This window comes from Sceloporus occidentalis, unplaced genomic scaffold (genome assembly GCF_023333645.1).
Source record: "Sceloporus occidentalis isolate IW3139 unplaced genomic scaffold, rSceOcc1.0.p SCAF_4, whole genome shotgun sequence".
In the NCBI taxonomy this organism is placed as follows: Eukaryota; Metazoa; Chordata; class Lepidosauria; order Squamata; family Phrynosomatidae; genus Sceloporus; species Sceloporus occidentalis.
This window is the reverse complement of record NW_028316984.1, coordinates 64,656,015-64,676,789: the sequence shown is the minus strand read 5'-3', so window position 1 is coordinate 64,676,789 and position 20,775 is coordinate 64,656,015. Positions and strand designations below refer to the sequence as shown.

At 41.3% G+C, this 20,775-nt stretch overlaps 1 protein-coding gene across 1 annotated transcript; it reads right to left on the bottom strand.

Moving 5' to 3' along the window:
* Positions 1-266: 266 nt before the first annotated feature.
* Positions 267-20,244, bottom strand: LOC149313923 (ATP-dependent RNA helicase DDX18-like). Its single transcript, XM_089520162.1, has 14 exons — positions 20,072-20,244; positions 17,703-17,879; positions 16,806-16,949; positions 14,838-14,973; positions 13,755-13,855; positions 13,444-13,643; positions 13,244-13,358; positions 12,585-12,724; positions 11,517-11,678; positions 6,373-6,525; positions 4,884-4,997; positions 3,269-3,325; positions 2,409-2,586; positions 267-1,145 (listed from the first exon to the last, which is right to left on the bottom strand). The coding sequence occupies exons 1-14, from the start codon at positions 20,187-20,189 to the stop codon at positions 1,000-1,002; spliced, it is 1,941 nt and encodes a 646-aa protein (XP_089376288.1). The 5' UTR covers positions 20,190-20,244; the 3' UTR covers positions 267-999.
* Positions 20,245-20,775: the final 531 nt, after the last annotated feature.

Below are 20,775 nucleotides of genomic sequence, written 5' to 3'. Positions count from 1 at the left end.
CCTTGGCTCATGGAATCAATTTCATGAGTACTGAAAACTGACCACTGGGATTCACAAGTTATCCTGAACTCCAGTGTGTGGTGCTACTGCTATAATGATTACATAAGATCCAGAAAACAGATGTGCAAAACTGTGCGACTCCATCTGCAGCAGAGTCTAAGCCTAAGAGTAACAAGAACCAACATCCCAAAGGTTGGTGGCAGTCAAGGCGGACATAAGCACTTTTTGAGTTCTTAATTCAATTTAAAATGAATACACCTTATCTAGAATTTTCAAACTGTCTCTTTATATATAGATATATTTTATCTCATCTCTTCAAACAGCTGTTATTCTTCAAAATGGAAAAAAAAAAGGAATGTTTTGAAGCTTTGGAGGGAAAAAGTCAATTGGTAAGGCAAGCAAGTCCACCTCTTCCCCCAATGAAAAATAAGTGGAGTTTCTAAGCATGGTTCCAGTGGCCAGTCAATTTGCTCTGGAGCTTCTGAACATCCTGGTGTTGCATTACAAAAGTCTACCTTTGTTTTGTAAGAAAATAAAAATATCATTTTTATAATATGTATTCACTATATCTTATAAAAACAACATATTGCCTACTATATCCATATGTTCCAATTTCCATATAAGCCTGGTAGCCAGTTCTTGGAAGAAAACTCATTATTTAAAATATAAATTACACAACAGACTGTCAAAGTAGACTTCTGAATCAGTCCATTCTTGATGTTCCTGGAAGATATCTTGAGTCAGTCTTGCCTCAAGACTGCCCTGCATTACACAGAGGGACTGAGGAGACTGCACAGTGATTTCAGACCAAGAACACATCTTCTATTTTCTCTGAGAAGAGATTAGGACCAAAGTGTATACTTATGTTTGTTTTAAAGCCTAATCCTTAAACACCATAGATAAATTTTATACTGAACACACATTGCTGGGCAGTATTGAATAATAATTATATTCAAATTTGATCTCAAAAGCCATTTCAGCGAACACCAAATAAGCATTTCAACGGGAAAATTGTCTGTTATCCGATTTTTTCTTGTTAATGTGCTTGAAGATTTTGGATTTCTGAACATTCTTTGACTTCTGATAACCAAATCCTCCACCACCACCTCTCTTTTGCAGTCGCCTTCCATGGCTGCTGTTTATATCTGAAAAATCTATTAAGGAATACAGCTTTGTAAAATTGAAGTTTAGGTTAAAAGTCTGGATAAAGTTCAGAAAGGGAGGGAGGAAGAAGCTCATAATATGGACATTATTATTATTATTTTTAGAATAAACATATAGTTGCGGCGAGGCAGAAGAAAATGTGAATCTGACTGTCAATGGTCTGCGTTTTCTCTACTTGGCTTCCCAAGGCCCGTTACAGATGGGCCTTAAAGTACGCGACGAGTGCGTACTAGGGTTAGGAAGGGGCGGTGCTTCCGCACCCCCCAACCCTAGTGTGCGCTCGTCGCGCACAAAATGGCAGTGGCCGTTCCACACGGCCACCGCCATCGATACATTACGACCGCACCACCTCTATGCGGGGCGGCGCGGACGTGACGTCCTTGCTCCGCGCTAGGGCACTTAGTGCACCCTTAGCACGGAGCAGGAAGGAGCTCCGTTTCGGAGCTCCTTCCTGGTTTGGTCCGCTGGGCGCAGCCTTCACACGGCTGCACCCAGCGGAACAAAGGAGAAAGGGGCCAAATGGCCCCTTTCTCCTCCTCCCCGCCACCGCGGGGTGTCCTTGGGGCTTGAAGCTCCAAGGACACCCCTTTCCAGGCTGCGGAGAAGCGGCCTTTTGCCGCTTCCCCACAGCCCAGAAAGCGGCGGATTGGGGCTTCAGCGGCTGCCGGTCTGGCAGCTGAGGCCCTGATACACCAGGGAAAGGGGTGGGTGCAGCCCGCCCCAAACGGGCGGTCTGTAACCCGCCCAAGACAAACCTAATTTAGTCCACTAGCATTATTTTAATCTTGTAATTGAAAAAGTTACACTTCCAAAACTGAGCACATGCATTAAACGCATGCTCAGATTAGATACTAGAATGCAGACAAAGCATTTCTGGTTCAAGATAAAACAGAACAAATACTATGGGCCGTAAATATTTGCTCTAGGAAATTTGCTCTTACCTAACATCATGCTATGCTGAATGTACTGATTGGTTCCTGTCAAATCAATATTGGTAAATAAATTGTACTGTAATGTCAAAATATAACACGGTCTTTGTGATATGAATGAGCACACGGATGTCTCCAGTCCACGTATTTCATAATCTAAAAAAACATACAGGAATAAGTTCTAAACTTCCAGCTCTAGTTTCTAATTTAGAAAAATACAGACACAAACTAATGTTTGCCCAGCTCACCTATTAATAACATACAGGGGAAGAAAACATATCTTGGTTTTTGTGGGGAGTTGCAGTAAAAGGATACTAAGATCCACAAATGGCGGAACCTTAAAGCCAAAAGACAGAGCAACCTTCAGCAGATCCAAGTTGTTTACATTGTAGATTTCCTTCAGAGAATGGGAATCATAAGCTCTTATATAGGCTTTGTATGCTTCTTGAGCAGATTTGTGAAGGAAGTAGTTTTTCTCTATCAATTTTTCCAGCTGAAAAGTAAAATGGCAAGAAACATCAGTAATATACCATGTCATTTAATCAATGAGTGAACTGAAGGTTTTGCTAGTACTCAACACTGACATTTGCCAAATGGAACAGAGTAGAACAGCATATAAACATACCAAACTATTTTTTAAAAAATTAACAAAACAAACACATTTTTCTTGTGAAAATAATCTTAAATGGGTTGACTTAATGATAATGCCCTGCAGTTCCCACCATCCTTCATTACTAGCTAGGCTGGCAACTGCTGATGGGAACTGCACTCCAACATCCTCCCCTGCCACAGTACATCATCCTGATGCATGATAAAGGGCAAGTTGTAAAGGGCAGTTGTAAACCGCTTAGACACTGCTTAGGCGGTATGAAGTGGTATATAAATGAAGCTTGTTTGTTTTTTTGTTTTTTGTCAGAATGAAAAATCAGCAGTAGTCAGGCAGTTTTAAAAACTGATTACAATAACTATTTGAATGCATCTGAATTAAAGGGCATTCAAGTGAAGTTTCACCCTCCCATCCCAGAGAAGCCTCAAATTTATGGTGCTTAGCATAATAGTTTACACCATGTTGATGTTATAAACTGTTCTTAATGTTAACGATGACAGTGCTTTGGACATACACACAAAATAAAGATTAAGAATATTTATGCAAGTAGACTTTATGCTATTTTTACCTGAGACTGGATATCAGAAATTTTGGACCAGGAAAATTCAAATTCATTTAATGGTACCTAAAAGAATCATTCAGAAAAACATCATGTCACATGAAGAAGTTACCGAACAGCAGTCTACTTAAATATCAGTTCTTGGGTACCAAAATGAAAGCAACAAGCTATCAAGAACATAATGAGGCTTACCCCACCAGTGCCCAGCATCACCTAAGTATCTGGAGTGCAATCATTCTCTCTGCACCCTCTGAGCTCTGTTCATTCACAGTAGTTAATTCAGAACATACAGAACAGTGTTCTAATGACAGCATTATAATCTGGACTGTGAATCCTACAAGGGAATGTTTCAGGGAGCCACAATAACTTTAGAAACACAATATAAGCTGCTTCGCAATTACTGAGGTGCTCTTGTAACATTTCACATTTTATGCACATTGTGGGACAATTACTCTGATTAATTCTTAGCCAAGTCATTTTAGGATTGGAAAATAAGCTGTTATAAATGGGTCCCAGTCTATCCCTGATGTACGCAGTACTAGTTAGTATCCGTAACGGGTTAGTATACCATTAAGTCCCTCACCATTCTGTGAAAAACAAAGAAAGCAGCACTTCTTACAGACAGCTTATGGCTCTTTCTGGGATCACAGGGACTGCTAACCTGCAGAAGGTAAAGCTTTCTTTTCTGGTAACAATGGAAATATGAAGGGATTGAGATCAATTAGGACCAGCATTGCTCCCCAAAGCAACTTGCACTTATTTTTTTCTACCAAATTCCTTCATGTTTCATATTCAAGTAACAGAAGCCATATACTTAGTCTAATTACTGTATATACTCGTCTATAAATCAAGAAATTTATGCCCCAAAATCCTGGGTCAACTTATATATACGGGCCAATGTGGTAATGCCGATGATGGCAGCTCATTCAGTGGCGAACACACACACACACCTTCCTCCCCACTTTCCCTCAGTGCCTGGTAATGGGCTACTGGAAGCAGAGAGAGTGCAGGACAATTTTTATTTCTATTTTATTTTATTTCTATAGGAGCAACAGCTGATCCAACCACAAACACACCTTCCTCCACACTTTCCCTTCCTGCCCGGGAATGGACCTGAGGAACCTTAAAGTTCTACTCTCGACTTATCCACAGGTCATACCAAAATTCATAACTCTGCCCCCAAAACTTGGCCTTTACTTATATATGAGATCAACTTATAGTTGAGTATATATGGTATGCATTTTCTTATGCCAGTTCCTCTGCACTTGTACTAAGCTTTCTGCTGTTGTATGCCTTCACGTCATTACCAACATATGTCAACCCTACAGCAAACATATCACAGGGTTTTCTTGGAAAGATCTGTTCAGAAGGGATTTATTTTTGTCCTTCTCTGAGGCTGAGAGAGTGTGACTTGCCCAACATCACCCAACGGGTTTCCATGGCCAAGCGGAAATTCAAATCCCTGTTTCAAGTCAGAGCCCATTGCTCAAAAAACTATACCATACTGGCTCTTACACTAAGCTGATAAATACTCGTTATGTAATTTGAAAAGTGTGAATATTTAAGTATACAATTAATAATTTTACTAGAAGCAACTTTGCATTAGTAATGCATACCAACCTACCCTGGCTTGCTTTAGGTAACGCAGGAAACCCAGTTCCTCTGGCCGTAAAATAAGCAGAGCATGTCCTCTTCCATTTATACCTCGGGCAGTTCGACCAACACGATGAATGTATTCCTTTTTTTAAAAAAGAAGAGATAAAAAGAAATAATGTGAGAATGAAGAAACTGCTATTGAATTCAGTATGCATACAGTAAAAGCAAAATAAGAAAGTTTAGGTGTAAGAATTAAAGATAGTTGAAGTCTTCTATTTGCGGATTTATCTTTCAACCAGTTCAATATTAAGAGCAAACCAAAAACAGGGAACAAAAAGCAAAGAGGCCTAAGAAAAATATGCTCTGTTAGCAAAGCTTGGAAAAGTTATGTGTTTGGACTACAACTGATAGATTCTCCTTTAATCTGTATTTTTCAAGTTCCACCTGTTGGAATGGTTCAAAAAAAGAAGAAAAAGAAAAGGGGGCATGATTGGCAGCAGCCAGTACAGCATGAACCAGACCAAGTTCAATGCTATATAAGAAGCTGCTAAAGCCCTGATTCCCTGAGATCACCGAGTCCTTCTTTTGCTAGTCTTCCTCTGCTACTATGTTCCAGAAGGAGATAACATCTGCTAACCGTCTCTTTTCTTTTGAATAGCAACCCCAGAGGGCTACTCTTTAGCTACCTTTCAGGCATAGCTAAGCTCAACTACAATACTAACGCCATATGTATGAAAAGTGAGAGGGAACAGCTATGATATTTCTGTTTACTATGTCGACACGGGTTACTTGATGAGCAAATGAGAAACATGTAAATCCATGATTATGGAACTTCCTTTATGCTTTCTATTATTTAAAGGATTTAACTTCCATCTACTCTTTTTAAGGCTTTAGAATGTTGCACATATTATCTGTCTTTATAGTAATCCATAACAACCAGAAAAACCACATGATTCTTAATAGAAGCATTTATTACAATCAGCCCTCCATATCCATGGATTTTGCATCCATAGACTCAACTATTCACAGCTTGAAAATATTAAAACAGAAACAAAAAGCAAATCCTGACTATACAATTTTATATATGGGACACCATTTTACTATCCCATTGTATATAATGGGACTTGGGCATTAATGGATTTTGGTATCCATGAAGATGAGGATGGTGGTCCTAAAACCAAACTCCAGTGGATACCAGGGGCCCACTGTATTGTATAAAAAATGTGTTAAGCTTTGAAGGGACCTATCTGAGTGTGTATGATACAACAAATTTTCAGAAGCTACCCAGTTGAGGCTGGTCTGCATTTGGGCCTGGCAGATGAAAAAAGGATAACAGCATCTTGACCTCTGAGAAAGGAAGGCAGGATATAAATGTAATAAATACAATATTTATGTTAAACCATGAAATTCTGTTTTGCAGGAACTGTGTCTATTAGCAATCCAAGTCTAACAATGCTTGAGTATTTCAACATTTAATTCCATCTATCCTTGAAGCCACATTCTGGAAATTGCACTACCTTTGGATCATCTGGTGGGTCATACTGAACAATCCAGTCAACCTCAGGTATGTCTAGCCCTCGGGCAGCTACATCTGTGCACAAGAGTATGCCAGAATCTGCATTGCAGAACTGGAAAAATGTGGTTGTGCGTTTGGTTTGCTTCTGCTTGCCCTGGAAGAAAAAAACATTTCAAGATGACATTTACAAATGCCTACAGGGTTCACTAAACTGACTTCAAATACAATGCAGTCTTATATGTAAACATCAAGCAAACTTTAAAATTACTTGCAACAAGAGTTAGCTGCTGACATAACTATTATTTCTGACAAGGTCATGACTACCACTTAAGGTGTAAATAACAGTCAACAGCAGCAGCACCACCACCATTACTGGACAAGTAAAATAATGTTAGCACTTTAATGCATTTGAAATTATCATTTGCCATGACATAACAAAAGAAATGGGTAGCCTGGAAAAAGACTGGTAATAATCAATGCTTTGAGGAAGAAATCCAAATGGCAATAGCCCAGATGACACTTCCCTAATAATTAATTATGAATTATCTCCCTCTACAATATCCTTCATGGGTAAACTCATGGGTAAACTATTGAGGTTGTGCGGGGCAAGGGGAGGTATGGCGGTAGGAAAGTGGGTTTATGTCAAAATGGAAGGAGAGATCGATGCATAATATCTATCTCCCCTTCCTTCCACTTTCCTAACCAAAAAGGCCTGGGGTTCAGCCCAGTCGTACCACAAACCCTGTCTCTGCTCCTATGCAACGCCAGGTCCATAAAGAGCAAGACCCACATCATTTATGATCTCTTGCAGGACAAAAATTGTGACCTGGCGTGCATTACTGAGACCTGGCTTGGGCCTGAGGGCGAGGCAGTGTGGGCCCAGGCCCTCCCAGCCGGGTTCTCAGTTAAGGACCAGATCAGGTTAGGTGGACGGGGTGGTGGTGTTGCCTTGGTCCATAAAAACACCTTCTCCTTAACCAGGATCCCAGTCCGGAAAACAGATCACATCGAGTGTATTTGCCTGTCCCTGAGGGCTAGAGACAGTCTGGGGATTCTGTTGGTCTACAGGCCACCCCGTGCGCTAACAGACTCCCTGGCCGAGCTCACACAGCTGGTCTCGGAACTGGTGTTGGAGTCCCCAAGACTTCTTGTCTTGGGAGACCTCAACATCCCTTTCGAGGCCAGTGAAGTTCCAACAGGTGCTGCTCGGGAGTTCATGACTACCATGACAGCCATGGGCCTGTCTCAACTAGTCTCAGGGCCTACGCATTGCGCTGGTAATACCCTTGATGTGATCTTTAGTACGGACATGGAGGTTCCGTGGGTAGAGATCTCAAACATCTCTCCCTTGTCATGGACGGATCATTTCTTGGTTGAGGCTCGAATCAAGGCTTCTACCTCAAGCTCCCCCGGGGGTGGCGGACCCATTAGGATGGTCCACCCTCGAAGGCTGATGGAACCCAAAAGGTTCCAAGAAGCCCTAGAGGGATATGCGACTGGTTCTGACGGCGATTCTGTTCATGCCCTGGCTAATATCTGGGATACCAACCTGTCCAGGGCTATACACAGTGTCGCTCCCAAGCGTCCTTACCGGCCTGCTCCTAATAAACAACCATGGTATACGGAAGATCTTAGAGTAAGGAAGCGGGCTGTGCAACGACTAGAGCGTAACTGGCGAAGACATCAGCGTTTATCTGACAGGACACTCCTCCGCTCTCATTTGAAGGCCTATGGAGTGGCAATAGGTGCAGCCAAGATTTCGTTCTATGCTGCACGTATTGCGTCCGCAGAGTCGCGTCCAGCAGAGCTGTTCAGGGTTGTGAGAGAGCTGACTCAGCTCCCTCCCTCCCTGAGCCCTATTCTGGTACCATCTAAAGCCTGCTGTGATGATTTTAATAACTTCTTTGCGGATAAAATCTCTCAGATCAGGGCTGATCTTGACGCCAGTATTTATGCAGGTCCTGTAAGAGAGGCGTCCAAAGCATCCGTGGCCCCAGTTATACTGGATCGCTTTGAGTTTGTTAGTACCGATGAAGTGGACAAGATCCTTCGAAGCGTTAGGAAGACGACGTGCTCTCTTGATCCCTGTCCCTCATGGTTGGCAGCTCAGGGGGGAGATGCGGTGCTGACTATGTTGCACCGCATCATTAATACTTCTCTAAGAGAGGGTCAGTTTCCATCTAAATTGAAAGTGGCAGTGGTTAAACCCTTGCTCAAGAAACCCTCCTTAGACCCCCTGATTCATAACAACTATCGGCCCATCTCGCTGCTACCTTTTTTGGGGAAGGTGATCGAGAGAGCAGTCGCCTTCCAGCTTCAATCGATCTTGGATGACACCGATTTTCTGGACCCATTTCAAACTGGCTTCCGGGCGGGCTATGGAGTTGAGACTGCCATGGTCGCCTTAGTTGATGACCTCCGTCTGAGCATGGACAGGGGAAGCGTGTCCCTGTTAGTGCTCTTGGACATCTCGGCGGCTTTCGATACCATCGACCATGGTATCCTTCTGGAACGCCTGGGGGAGTTGGGTATCGGGGGCACTGCTTTGCAGTGGTTCCGGTCCTACCTCTCGGGTAGATTCCAGATGGTGGAGCTGGGGGATTGTCGCTCCGATAAGAGGGCACTTACATCCGGTGTCCCTCAGGGAGCGATTTTATCCCCTATGCTTTTTAACATCTACATGAAACCGCTGGGAGAGATCATCCGGAGACACGGGGCGCGGTGTTATCAGTATGCTGATGACACCCAAATAATTTTCTCTGTGTCTCCGACTGATGCAGTAACTAAGGATGGCATCTCTCCTCTAGATGCCTGCTTGGCGTCGGTAATGGGCTGGATGAGGGAGAACAAACTCAGTGTGAATCCAGGGAAAACGGAAGTACTGGTGATAGGTCCCTCGGTTCCGGGTGGTGAGATTTGTCAGCCTGTCCTGAATGGGGTCACGCTCCCCTTGAGGGACTCGGTGCGCAGCTTGGGAGTACTCCTTGATTCGTCGCTTCATCTGACATCTCAGGTGGACGCGACGATCAGGAGTGCTTGTTATCAGCTTTGGCTGATACGCCAGCTGCGCCCCTACCTGGGCCGTCGGGACCTTGAAACTGTTGTACATGCTTTGGTAACCTCTCGATTGGATTTCTGCAATGCGCTCTACATAGGGCAACCCTTGTACCAAACCCGGAAGCTTCAATTGGTGCAGAATATGGCAGCCAGACTGGTCGCTGGTAGTTCCAGGACAGACCACATAACACCTATTTTAAAAGATCTCCACTGGCTACCCATTCGCTTCCGAGCTCAATACAAGGTGTTGGTTTTGACCTATAAAGCCCTAAATGGCTTGGGCCCAGGGTACTTGGAGGACCGCCTCTCCCCATACAATCCGCCCCGCACACTCAGAACATCTGGGACCAATTTGTTAGAGGTCCCTAAATCCCATTTGGTGAGGACCTCACAGAGGGCTTTCACTATCGCCGCCCCCTCATTGTGGAATAAGCTCCCTGTAGAGCTCCGTTCCTCTGCATCTTTAGTTTCTTTTAAGAAACAATTAAAAACGCATCTATTCCAGTTGGCTTTTTCACTTTAGGTAATAGTGTTTTTTCTCTGCTCCTTGCCCTCTGTTTTTCGACCCCGGATTAGTGCAATATATTGTCTTTTTCTTGCCCCTAGTGAATTGTGATTTGTATAGATTCCCATTCCTACCCCTAGTAATGATGTTTTTAAACTTTTTATATTGTGATGTTTTACTTGTATTTTATCGTTTCTTGTCTTGTAAGCCGCCTTGATCATGCAATTGGAAAGGCGGGATATAAATAAAAATTATTATTATTATTATTATTACTAAATATATTCAACAAGATACCTGCAAAAATTAAACTCTGACCTGTTAACGGTCAGGTAAAAGCAGAGATGACACATGCAGTGAACTCATTCATAAGTTCTAGAAAACCTCTGCTGTGAAGCAGCTGTTAAACTGACAGGATTCTGTATCAAGCTTCTAATTACAGTGGGAGGTTTCTTTAAGATTATTCCAGGTCTTACAAGCCAGGTATAAATGGCAGAATGTGGCCAATACCATTTGGAAAGCTCTATATAAAAGTGATAATTGAAATATCCATTACAATGGCTTTGGCCATAAAACGTTCACAGAATGAGTCAACATTTATTTTCTATGAGTTGACATTTATTTTCTAGTTTGCATATTAACATATGCAGAAACAACGATGCTTCACTTCTTCTACATCATGGACAATTGGGAGGGAAAAAGTCAGTACAACAGTCTAGAGCCGCTTAAAATGGTTAACTGACAGCAAACACTATTATAACAAACAACTTCAACCTTGCTGACAGAGCCCTGTTTTTCAGATAAGCGTTTTAAAGACAGTCTTAAGAGAAAGGGCCCTCTTGATGGCATTTAAAGTTTAATTTATGACTCCATTGCTGAAATCTTGCTGAGATGCTGACATTCTGCTAGGCACCCCAGCCTTCATAAAGGCCACGTATAATTTACAATAACTTCAAAGCAGCATCCATTATTCAAACCTGAGTGTCAGCTGAAAACAACAGCTGTAGATGCAAAAAAGAAGGAGTGGGTCTCACTCCACACTTAGAGAAACTTCTCATAAAAAGAAGGGCTATACAGTGAAATTAATACTAGCTTAGAATTCTAATAAGACAGAGATCAGTTATTAGTCAACAATGGCCCTTCTTTGGCCAAAAATACAACTGGTAAAATAGCTTGCAGAACAGGATCATGGTTCAATATGTTATTATAATTTAGTGGACTAAACTGAGCAAAACATCCAATGGACAAGAATGTTCTTTCTGTCAGTGAGAGGCTTTTGATTCAGCAGCAATTTTCCACTGGCTAATCCTCCTTTCACTGCTGCTTATTGTGTCTTCCCAAAATTTGCTTTGGATAAGAAAGGAAAGAGAACCTTTGGGAGTAGTAGTCCTGGGAAATGTAGTGGGGGAGAGACTTTGACTCTAAATTAGTGAAAAGGAGGGTTTTTAAAATAAATGGCAAATTAAAGATCATCACCAGAGTCTGGATGGCCTTATACATATAAAATCACGGAGCAGATCAAGCAAACCAAATACATGGATAAATGTCACCAGTTTTCAAGCAAATGACTGATTTCACATACTCACATGAATGGCCAGAACTGGGAGATCAATATAGTTAAGCAGTTCATAGTGGTACTTCACAGACATACACGAAGAGAAGAATACCATCAGCTTCTTCTTCCGATTCTTCTTGAGAAAAGTGAATAGCAGAAGGAATCTCTTTTCTGAAGGGCACACTACATAACCCTAAAGAAACCACAAAGTTTTTCTAACATACAGCCTGTTTGTAATTTCCACAAATTCAAACTGAATCACATAAACTCACATTTTAACTAAATCTCACAAAAGATTCAGCTTTTAATAGATGAATGTCAAATAACCTACGTGGGAAGCATTATTCTTCCAAACATGTAAAGTGTGCAGATGAAATCTCATCCAATACAAAAATGATCTACAATAAATCTTTAAAAAACTACAACAAGAGTATCAAAAACAAACAAACCAGAATTTCTTTCACTTCCATCTTGCACATGTTTACTCAGCAATCCTATTAAATTCATCGGGATTTACTAATGAACAAGTGCCATAGTACAATATAATTTGTCTGAGTAAGTATTTCATTAAAAACTGTATGTGCCTTTTAAAATACCTCTTAAGTTCATGTACCATGTGGAATTCCTGCTACATCAAAGCCATTTTTGGCAGCAACTATGTTACTGCAGCTGATGCACGGACATATGAAAAGAAATGTTATTAAATCTGAAAAGTTAAAGTCTAAATTAGAGAACTGTTTCAAACTAGTAATAAAATATACAGTAGTCCCTCTACATTCGCAAACTTGACATTTACAAATTTTGTTATTTGCGAGCTCTTTCCTGGCCCCCTCCCATGCCTGAGAAAGCTGTCCTAGTCATGGGAGGGGAGCTGGGAGGGGCTCACCTTATTCACAGATTTTCCACATTCATGGGTCTTGTTTCCCTAACCCCTGGGAATGTGAAGGACCAACTGTACTTGCATACCCATCTAGTGTCCAATGAGAAAGACAGAGAAAAAAAATCAGCAGAAGCAGCATGATTCTTAAAAAAACAGAATAAAAGGAAAACATACCCTGCTACAATGTAAATACTTTATAATTAGTGTTGCTGAAGTTACCTGTTCAAGACCTTCTACAGTTGCCGTTTCTTTATTGTCATCAACTCCAACATACAATGGCTCTTTTTTAAGAGATATCTTTGCCAAGTCCTCAACTTTACGGGTTTGTGTAGCAGAGAACAACATTGTCTGTCTGCGTTCTGGGAAGAAAAACATCAGAAGCAACCTCAGCGGATACAGCAACAGACATTTCAGGGCTCTATCAATGAACACAGATTTTAAAAAAATATCTAAATTATTAAAAGCAAGCTTTGAATCGAAATGCCAATTATTTTCAAAGACAGATCGGTTCTGAAATATTAGTTTCATCTATTACAGAATACCCATCCAGATCAAAATAAAGATGCTTTTAAGGCTGCACTTCCAAGAACATTTGGAAATAAGCCGCACTGAAAACATTATCCAGTCCTTTCTCCCAGCAGCCCCCTAAAATCCGCACATTGTCTGGAGCAGGTTTTTGGCAGTAGACGAGATCCCCCACACCAGGACCGTACTCAATTTAGGGAATTTACTCGCTAGATGTACAAAGCACAAAATAAAATACATCATATAGTAATTCAGGAATAAAAAACATTGAAGTATTTGAGAACAAATTACATCTCCATTATTAAGTACTATATCTAAGTAGTATTAAAAGAAAATTAGGAAGTCTGACTTACTTGGGAGAAGTTTTATGATCTGTTTCATTTCTTCCTCAAACCCAACTTCTAAAATTCTATCAGCCTCATCAATTACCAGGCACTGCAAGTTCTTGTACATAAACCCTGGAGTATTCTGTAAAACAGTAAAATGCCATGTTGGTGACTATTAAAATGCAAAGAAAATAAATCATGCATTCTTCAGGAACTACTCTTTCTACCTGCATGTGGTCCAGCAGCCTGCCTGGAGTTGCCACAATGATATTTATGCCATTTGCAAGTTTCTGTGCCTCAGCTGATCTATTACTGCCTCCCATCACCAATCCATAGGTATGGACATGGTGAGTCATCAGTTCCTTTAGAACACCGTAAGTCTGCATGGCAAGCTCCCGAGTGGGTGAAAGGATAAGAACCCCCGTTCCTAAAAACAAAAAGAAAGATGCTCATTAAACTCACATAATGGGGATGACACCATTATCCACAAAATTATCTCCAGACTTTTAAGTGATCAGTGAAAAAAAGAAAATCTTACCATTTCTAGGCATAAATTTTAACTTGTAAATAAGTTCTATTGCTGGAATAAGAAATGCAAGGGTTTTGCCACTGCCAGTTTTTGCTGCTGCAAGAATATCTCTGCAGGTAGAATTAAACATTAAATTTAGAATATGGCAAACTAGAAAAGACAGAATAATTTAACATTGAAGAATAGTCTAACTGATATTAAAATTTCCATAAGTTCTTATAAGTAACTTATTACTTGAATTTAACACCACTTATTTTACATGATGGCAACAATCCATCACTGAGTCAGAAACCCATGCCACCCAATCCTAAATATTAATGTCAGGGAATTGGTAGTCCCTAAAAAGAAAATCAACTCATTTGAAATGTGGAGCTGCAGAAGTGTGCTGAGGATACCATGGATGCCCAAAAGATAAACAAATGGATCCTAGAACAGATCATGCCTGAACTCTCCCTGGAAGACAAGATGACTGAATTGAGGCTGCCATACTTTGGCCATATCATGAAAAGACACGATCATTAGAAAAGACAACAATGCTAGGACAGGTAGAAGGCAGAAGAAAGAGGGGAAGACCACATGCCAGATGAAAAAACTCAATCAGGGAGATCAGAAGCCTGAGCCTGCAGAGAAGTAGATGATAGGGGGGCTTGGAGACGTCTCTTTCACAGGGTCACCATGAGATGAGGTTGACTCAATGACAGTTAACAAGAACAAAATCCATCTAACTGTCCTTGGAGAGATTCAACTGCCCCCATTCTTCAATACTGGTTACGCTGACAAGGGACTATGGAAACTGGGATCCAACATCACGAGTGCCATCCATTCTCCATCCCTACTATATGTGATTATTCAAATTATTCCACTGTGTTCCACTGGGTCTTTCCCTTGTGAACATGAAAACTACTGCGTCTTAATTTCACTGATGCTTGTGTTTCATTTGCCAATTTTCATACACAAAATAATCAAGTCATTTATCTTTGCTTGCTCATCTGAATATTCCACTTGCACAACTAATAATTTATATATTATACACATAATAATGGGAGAGCCTCAACAAATACAGAACACCTGATTTGAAAGGGCATTTCTTACCTGCCATCCAAGAGCGGTTTAATACTTTTATGCTGAATTTCTGTCATATGTGTGAAACCCATGTCTGCTATTCCTTTCAAGGTATTTTCACTGACAAGGCCCTTAAGAGATGCAAAGGAAGTATCCTCAAATGCACCTGTAAAGAGAAAAAAAATATCTATCTCTTTTCCTGAACAGTCTGGTTTAAATCAGTAGCTGTGTTCTAAACACACTTGTTCTTGTACATTTATGTCAACATGATGCCAAGTAATAATATTATTTTAAAATTAGATATATCCAAATGCTTTCTTGTGAGCATTCTATTCCCAGTGCATGTTTCTTTCTCTGGGATCAGCATTCATATTCTCACATTCAGATATGGCAGGTACATGCAGCTGTTGAAAAACTTAGGCATTTACATGTAGGAAGAATCAATTTCAAGCAGGTTTTCATATGTATGCAGAATTTGTCCACACACATATTGCCCAGCGTCTATTCCATAAATACACTCATCTGAGTGGGTTACTGGATCAGCCTATACTGTTGTGAGACTACTGAATTGAATTGATTTTGGATTAGACACATGGAGAGCACCTTTCATTTATTCTCTGCATTTTAATAACATCCATTAACTCGGCAGTGTACAAAACTAAATAATCTGAATAGTACAGAAACAGACTGAGATTGTAAAATAAAATCTGCAAAGGATAAAATACTGCAAAGATCTGGAAGTATAAATAAAGCTGAAAAAATGCTTGGAGGAAAACACACACACACACAATGGGTACTAGGTGAATCACTCTCTGAGGAGGGCAAGTGACATAGTACCACTACTGAAAACGCTCTGTTACCCACCCACCTCATCTCATCTGACAATGACTTTAGGGTAAATATGGGAAGAGATGTTATTTCCAGTAACCTAGCTCTAGGATGCTTGAAACACCACAATTTAAAATCAGCATCTTGAGCTGGACTTGGTTACCAGTGCAAATGATAAAAAGTACTGCCATAACATGGTTGTATGAGCTAAGCCCAATTAAAACCCTAGCCATCCTGTTCTGGACTACTTGCAGTTTGATGTATTACAGTTTGCTGTATTACAGATTGCAATAATCAACAGATATATCAAACAAGCCATGCAGGAAGAGGTGTTTAAGCAAGTGACTTCCATATACGTAAGAAAAGGAGACCATCTAAAAGCACACAATTTATCCTTAAAGTAAACTAATAACCACAGTCTATCACTTACAGGTTTCTTCTATACAAACCTATGGTTGCGCATATTCTACTACTCCTAAATCAGTGAATGAATTGTTGTTGTTGTTTGCCTCCAAGTCATTTCTCACTTATGGGAACCCTATGGGGTTTTCTAGGCAAGATATATTCAGAGATGATTTGGCATTTGGCAAAAGTGGGATTCTATTCTAGGTGATCCTACTGTAACTGTGTATGTCTGCCTATAACAAAGATAAATAACAGCTGCCTCCATGAACACCAAAGCAGAGAGGAAAGGAAATATTAGATAAGCCTGCCTCACCAGCCATCTCCAGCATGTTAAAAAACAAGGATATATAAGCTGGGCCACTAAAATGGAAATAACAAGAGAAATGGTGAAAGAAAAGAATCACCACCAGAAGTGTTTTAGAAAAAGGCTTCAAGTGGTCTCTAAACAGTTCAACATGTTTTTGTTTACCCATGCAAGGCTTACCCGAACCTGGTTGTTTCGTTTCATATGGGCATATAGTTGGTTCTGAATATAGTTTGCTGAAACATACCAAACTACTCTCTCTTTTTTTGTAATATAGGAATCCATTCCTATTCTTTCCTTGTTATTTCTGCCTTTGGTATCAAATCTTCTCTTAAAGACACAATTGCCAGGAACACATTTACTTTGTTAACTGAGGCCCATCTATACTATCTAAACAAATATATGTCAATGAGCAAATTCCCACTATGCAAGAAACAGAACAGAGGTAGAAAAAAGATTGCCTGTTAGTCCTCGGGGCAACGTAGGTCCATCAGCATCCTCAGCCACTTCTTCCTCATTGTCATCCTTTTCCTCTCTGGGTTCCCCATTTAAGATCTGTTCTTCTACTTCAGCACCATCTTCTTCAGATTTGGCTTTTTTAGTTTCTGCACACACACAAAGAAATAAATTTAAGCCAACAGTATACATTTATATACACAGTATACACTCATCTCCCAATACAACTGATATATTTAAGGGCAGTGGGGAAGAATTCCCATTTGCAACTCCTTCCTTATACCACTCGTAGTCCCATATAACTATTAAAGGTTCATGCACATAAACTACAATGGATGGAGTAAAACAACTCTGCAAAAAGACACAAGAGTAACACAGAAAGGAGAAGGTACAGAGTGAAAATTGGAAGGGGATGATGGCAGTAAATTTCAGATAAGCCGTAAGACTTATGTTGCTGAACCAGATCATATGTTAATCTTAGTTATCAGTTAGTAGCAGGGAACAACTTGAAACCCCTGGAAAAATAACATAATTTTGGGTTGTTAGTTATTCTCTGTATCAGAGATATTTTTCCAGTCAGCTTGTAAGCTTCATTTTTAGTTATCAAATTAGAAATAATAATTTTAAGTTATGATAGGCTAGCCACTGATGGGGCTGACCTCCATGAATTTGATTCAGTTTTCACAAAAGCCATTTGTTTTATCCTATAATAGAGCTGGCACATGGAATGTCAGTATGGTTTAGTTCCTTGTTCTTGGTTCTTTGTGGAAGTTAAATTTCTCAGCATGCATTTTACACTGAAGATATCACTGTAGTAGCAATATGACAGAACAGCAAAAGACTGAACAAAGGAAATAAAGTTATTAATTCAAAGCAATGTAAAAAAATGGAAGACATTATACCATTTTCTGTCTCATCCACAATTTTCCTTTTCTTTTTCTTCTTCTTCTTCTTTTTCATTTCAGACTGTGTACATTCAGTCTCTTCTGCATCTACTATTACGTTAACCTTTGTTTTATTTTCTTCCATCACCACATCAGATGTATTATGAACTTCTGAGTTGTCATCAGCTGCTTCTCCTAATGGGGCAAACATTAATGATAATTCAAACTCTGTTCAAAACAAATCGAAGATCTGTTACCGCCAGATCGGAGGCGCAGCAACCCCGATCTCTGCTTTCTGCGACGCAAAAGGGAGCCAGAAAAAATGGCTCCTTTTTGCACCCTGGGAAAGGGCACCATAGCTGCCAGCGTGTGGCTTTTCTGCACTCCTTTGGCAGTGTGTCATGTAGATGCAGCGCCACAGGAGACACTGCTGTGGTGTGCAGCATCACGCTGACCTGGGGCAGAATTGGGGCATATGTTATGTGGACGCCACATCCCGACTCTGCTCCCAGGCCAGCCTTTCCCACCAGACTGGACAGCCCCTACGAGTTCAGTTCAATTCTAATAAGGAAAAAAAGAAAGACAGAGAGATGTGAACATGCTGAGAAGTACATCATTCTTTAATTTTAGGTACAGCTGTATGGACTGCTGGATGTCACTGTTCCCTTAAAAAATAAAATAAAATCAATGAGCTCAAAACCTGTCTACCTGTGCCTTATATTTTACTGTGTACATGCCTCGTTTTACAGCTTTGATGCATAGTCTACATGCATACTTTATCTCTATAAGATGACAGAATGTGAAAAACTGTGTGTACGAGAGGCATATTAACTGTTTATGCTACATTGTTTTAGTGCATGGTAGCTGCATGGTAAACTGGATGGCACTAACCTCTGGAATCCAGCCCTTTATACAGCAACTCCATAAGGCAGTCCAATGTTATCATCTTCAGGCTGCATTTCAACTGAAGCAACTCCTGACGCTTTAAGCTAGTTCTGCTTACAACATAAACTAGACTGATATTATTACTGGTCATCTTTTCTATATAACAGTTACATTTTGTTTCTGTCTCCTTGATGACTTTTTAGTTTTATTTGAAATAAGCACACACTGGCTTGAAATCTGTTGCCAATTCCACATGTGAGTAAACCCACTGAATTAAAAGCATTTAGCAGGAATGTGTTCACTCACCATTCAACTGATTCAATGGGTCTTCTGTACTCTATTTTGGGCTGACCAACAGGTTTCAAGTCAGTGCTTAGGATCCTGTTGCTAAGGATGCACCTACACTGCAGAAGTAATGCAATTTGACACCACTGTGAATACATACCAAGGACTAATGAATCATGGGCTGCATCCACACTGCAGAAATAATCCAGATTGACACCATTTTAACTGCCATGGCCCAATACTACACAATTCTGGGAACTGTAGTTTGTGGCGGTACCAGATCTCTATCACAGAGGAGGATAAATGTTTCACAAAACTGCAGTTCCCATAATTATGTAGCATTAAGCCGTGGCTGTTAAAGTGGTGTCAAACTGGATTATTTCTGCAGTACAGATGCAGCATGAGACTCCCTGACCAGAGACATGGGGAGGGGGGCATTTTGTCTTTCTACTGACAGACAAGGGGAGCAGCTATGCTGTGGAACACAATGTAAATCTGACACCACTTTAACTGCCATGGCTCCATCCTACAGAATCCTGGGATTTGTAGTCTGGTGAGGCACCAGTGCTCTTTAGCAGAGAAGGCAAAAGACCTTGTAAATCCCAGGCTTCCATGGGATGGAGCTACAGCACTTACAGTGCTGTCAAACTGCGTTATTTCTACAGTACAGCTGAGTGTCTCCCAAACATGTTGTCCTCCTGGTGTCCTGGACTTCAACTCCCAGGAGCCTCAGCCACATTGACCTACAGTCTGGGACTCTGGGAGCAGAGGTCCAAAAATCCCTTTATAAGAGCACAGTTAGGGATCACTGGGACTCCAAATGCATCCGAGGAAGTAGATCAGTGGTCCCCAAAGAGTGTCCTTTAAGAGTTTTTTTGGACTTCATCTCCCAGAAGCCTCAGCCACGTTGGCCCAATAGCCTGGGATTCTGGGAGCTAGAGTCCAAAATCCCTTAAAGGGCACCGTTTGGGGACCACTGTTCTCTATAGTTTCCATACAGACTAGAATGGTCCTCAAACTGTTCCCTTTAAGAGAATTTGGACTTCATCTCCCAGAAGCCTCAGCCACTTTGGGATTCTGGGAGCTGAAGTCCAAAATCCCTTAAAGGGCACCGTTTGGGGACCACTGATCCAACTGAATCAAGCCCACTCCGCGATAGCCAGAAGCTGCCTCCTCCTCCTCCTCCTCTTCCCATTGCAATGGCTGCCTCCAAGTACCGGCCGGGCCGCCCTCCGCCTGCTGCCGGGCCAGGTTCCGCTGCCGGATCTTGAGGTTGCGCTTGTGGAGCTTCTTCCGCAGCAGCCGCATCGGGAGGCTCCCCGTGTTGGCCGCCATGACGCCCTCCTCTGCACCGAAGCACGTGTGCCCCCAGGAAGGAAGGAAGGAAGGAAGGAAGAGAGGAAGCCACGGGGAAAGAGCAAGACACGCCCGAAATGGCGGCGTCAGCTGACACGCACTTCCGGCGCTCTCCCACCGAGAGTGGGGTCCTCCTGCAGCGACCCCTGCAGGCCGGGAGGAACTACTGCTGCCTTAAAATACCACCAGCAGCAGCAGCAGCATGGGACATTGCTAGCATTGAAACCCCCCCATGTATGGATGTAGGTGTGTGTGTGTGGATAAACACACACACACACGCACACATATATATCACCATCAATATGTATATCTACGTCTATGCACAAACGAGACAAACACACACATGCATTACATGTATATGAGTGTGTTTCTGTATAAAACATGTATGTTATATCTATCTATCTATATCTATATAGATATAGATATATGGCTCGATGCTATAGCTCAATACTATGGAATCTTGGGATTTGTAGTTTGTCGTGGCAGCAGAGTGCTCTGGCAGAGAAGGCCAAATGTCTCACAATTCCCACAATTCCATAGCATTAAGCCATGGCAGTTAAAGTGG

Bases quoted from the DNA above. Each gene is read 5' to 3' on its own strand.
- LOC149313923 (XM_089520162.1), bottom strand. From the start codon at position 20,189: ATGGCGGCCAACACGGGGAGCCTCCCGATGCGGCTGCTGCGGAAGAAG. The intron at 17,880-20,071 runs GTACTTGGAGGC...TTGCCCCATTAG, and splicing joins GGCGGAGGGCGGCCCGGCCG to GAGAAGCAGCTGATGACAAC. The intron at 14,974-16,805 runs GCAATCTTTTTT...TTCTCTTTACAG, and splicing joins GTTGCCCCGAGGACTAACAG to GTGCATTTGAGGATACTTCC.